The 3,207-nt window shown below is 44.8% G+C and overlaps 1 protein-coding gene across 1 annotated transcript; it reads left to right on the top strand.

The window, feature by feature from the left end:
• The first annotated feature begins 366 nt into the window (after positions 1-366).
• On the top strand, positions 367-1,318 carry LOC119846020 (olfactory receptor 52E2-like). Its single transcript, XM_038379133.2, has one exon. The coding sequence runs from the start codon at positions 371-373 to the stop codon at positions 1,316-1,318; it is 948 nt and encodes a 315-aa protein (XP_038235061.1). The 5' UTR covers positions 367-370.
• Positions 1,319-3,207: the final 1,889 nt, after the last annotated feature.

Genomic DNA, 3,207 nt, shown 5'->3' with positions numbered 1-3,207 from the left:
TACCTTCCACCTGGTGAGCCTCCCTGAGAATGCTTCAGACAGCCTATACGTAGTGGATGCTATGACTCTACAAGGCCATGTGACCAGGCCACATAACTCTTGGGGAGTCTTTAGATAATTTTCCTACAAACTAGTCTGGAAACCAGTTTTTGAAACAAAGGATTCCCGCCGTATGCTAAAGCTTTAGAAAACAGGGAGTGACATTGTCGGTGGTTCTTCACTCTTCACTCAAGAAGACTCCAAGAATGTTAATAATTATAACATATTTACCATAATATTTCTTGTAAAGCATGTAACCCCTTTGCTGTGCTTCTCTCACTTTAAAGGTACCTTCAACATTTCTGAGTTGTATCGACGCATCAACCGCCTCATGGCAGCTTTCAACTTCACCAACTCTGATGCTTCAACGTTCATCCTAATGGGCATCCCTGGGCTGGAGACTGCCCACATCTGGATTTCCATCCCTTTCTTTACATTCTACATTATCAGCCTGCTGGGAAATTTCACGCTTCTGTCTGTTGTAGGTAAGGAGCAGACTCTGCAGAAGCCGATGTACCTGCTGCTCTGCATACTGGCACTTACAGACATTGCCACACCTACCTTCGTCGTTCCAAAGGCACTGGGCATATTTTGGTTCAATTTGAAAGGCATTACTGTGGCTGGCTGCCTCACCCAGATGTTCTTCCTCCACATGGTTTCTGTTATGCACTCATCCACCCTTGTCACAATGGCCTTTGATCGCTACGTTGCCATATGTAACCCTCTGAGATATGGCACCATCCTCAGCAATGCACAAATAGCTAAGCTAGGGCTTGCAGGTTTGATAAGAGCTGTTCTCTTCATTCTGCCCCTACCCCTACTCCTGAGTCAGCAGCCGTTCTGTGCCAACCGCATTATCTCCCACACGCAATGCGAGTACATAGCTGTGCTGAAGATGGTGTGTGGGGACATCACAGTCTACAGGATATATGGCTTGTGGCTAATGTTTGTAATCAATGGGTTTGACCTGACGCTCATTGCCCTGTCCTACGGTCTGATCATTAGGGCTGTTCTCAGAATCTCCTCTAAGAAAGCCCACCAGAAAGCCCTCAACACTTGTGCAGCCCACATCTGTGTGATGCTTACATATTATACGCCTGGACTCTTCTCCAATCTCACATACAGGTTTGGTCAAGGCATCGCTTCCCATGTTCACATAATTTTGACTGACCTCTATCTCCTCATCCCTCCCATGCTCAACCCTATCATTTATGGGGTCAAAACCAAAGAGCTTCGTGATAAAGTAGGCAAATACACCTGCCAAAAGATATTTACCTAGGGCCACTGACTTGAAATCTGTGTGACAAGAGGAGGAAAGCATATCTGCTCATGAAACAAGGGTGCACTCTCCCAGTTTGGTTGAGCTAAGCATTGTGGAAGTTCACAGTCTGAGCATTTCCTCCCTAACAATATCTTATCACTCCATCACTAAGCATTGCTCTTTCCACTGCTGAGTTACCTCTCTCTGACCATCACTTGACCTCTTTATTGTCACCCATCAGCCTCCCTCCCCACACACCCTGTTACTTTTCCTTTCCATGACTCTAAGGCCATCTCTTCACTACCGCAGTGTCAACCTACTATAGTCCTGTCATCCTACTCTATGCAACTCCAGCTACATGAATAAGGCAGCTGAAGTCGATGTGCCTTAGGTCAGGTTACAGTGGGTTCTACATTGTTGGGAGGCGGGGGAGAGGGGCCGTCGATGGAGAAAATCTCCCATTGACTTATGTTACTCTTCTAGTTGGAGGTCAACTGCAGGGTGATCTGAGTCGAATTGTCGGGTCTTTACTAGACCCTTTTAATCGAACGCCGGTGAATTGATCTCAGATCATCAATCCCAGCTATAGTGTAGACCTGCCCTAAGACTACCATAAGACACTGTAGCATTTTGATGCAAAGTAGTTTTCCATTAGTGCCTCTGTGGTAATTGTTCTTTTCCAGTTTTACAAACAGAAGTTACACTTTCAGATAGCCAAAGAGAAAAAGAAAGAAACAGCAATGCTGAAGTTCTTTATCATATGGACAGTGATTCGCTGAGCAAAATGTACCTGATTTTTCTATGTTGTATCCATCACAAATCCTGGAGGATAATGCTAATGTTTCAGTGGGAAAGTCCTAATACAGGAAAGCTGCTGCATAAATTGAGGACATTCTAATAGAGCTTACTGGTGAGAGTTAGGAAATGGTGTGTTTTTGAGAACTGGACTGCTTTATTTAACTATGACATCACCTTTGAGTAAAAATAATGTACTGCTTTGTGCAGTTGTTTTTAGAGTCAATTTTGGAGTGGAACAGACTATGAAGTTTCCTTGCATCCTAGAGAGGGCTCTTTGTGATATCCCCATGCACACAGAGCAGGGTTTCTTGTTTCCGTGAACCTTTCCCATTTGTTGGTTTATTCTTCTTACAGTTGCTGTTTAATAAATTATATTTGGATTTAACTTAATATACTGATCAGGGGGTCAGGTAAGTATCCAATGTGAAGGGATTACCCTGGAGTGGGGACACTCTAGCTCCTATCTTAAGTGACCATGATGAGACTTTGGGTTCAGCCTCTCAGGAATCCTGGGCAGAGCCATGTCACTATTATGAGGATTCTGCCACATAGGAGAATGGAAGGGGAGTCCTTGATGTCAGGCAGGCCTGTGGGAAAAGGGAGTGTGAGTTTTGACTCATAGCCTGTCCTTAGTGAATTCCCCTGGGGTAATGCAGAAGCCAGGAAAGTTCCCCACAATAGTTCCCCACTTACATTAGGGAACTGGGACAAACAGATGGGTTGGATTTTAGTGATGCTTGAAGAGATGTGTAACTTGTGAATTCTTCATATAAATGATAAAATCTGAAATGCGTTACTTTTGAGAGCACACTTTCTGTGTAAGGTGAATGTAACATCACTGCACAAGATTTCTTTCCAGAAATTGGTATTGTATTGTAGCTACTGGGTTCCGGGAAGTGGGCAGGCGGGACCCCGCACACTGCTTAAGGGCCCCCCGACCCCAACAGCCTAAGGGTAGGATCTATAGCACCTGGAAACCAAATGATTCCGTGGGACAATTAATGAAATAGCAGGAACAGGAGTGCGGTCAAAGGGAAAAAAGAAAGGGATCCTGACAGGGACACCGAGCAATGAATCCCAGAAAGCACCCACTGCTCTTCAAAGGCATC

The sequence above is a fragment of the Dermochelys coriacea genome, chromosome 1, assembly GCF_009764565.3.
Source record: "Dermochelys coriacea isolate rDerCor1 chromosome 1, rDerCor1.pri.v4, whole genome shotgun sequence".
Classification (NCBI taxonomy): Eukaryota; Metazoa; Chordata; order Testudines; family Dermochelyidae; genus Dermochelys; species Dermochelys coriacea.
Note: the sequence above shows the minus strand (reverse complement) of the source record. Positions and strands in the feature narration are given on the sequence as shown.

Excerpts from the sequence above, each read along its gene's own strand:
- LOC119846020 (XM_038379133.2), top strand. The coding sequence starts at position 371 with ATGGCAGCTTTCAACTTCACCAACTCTGATGCTTCAACGTTCATCCTA.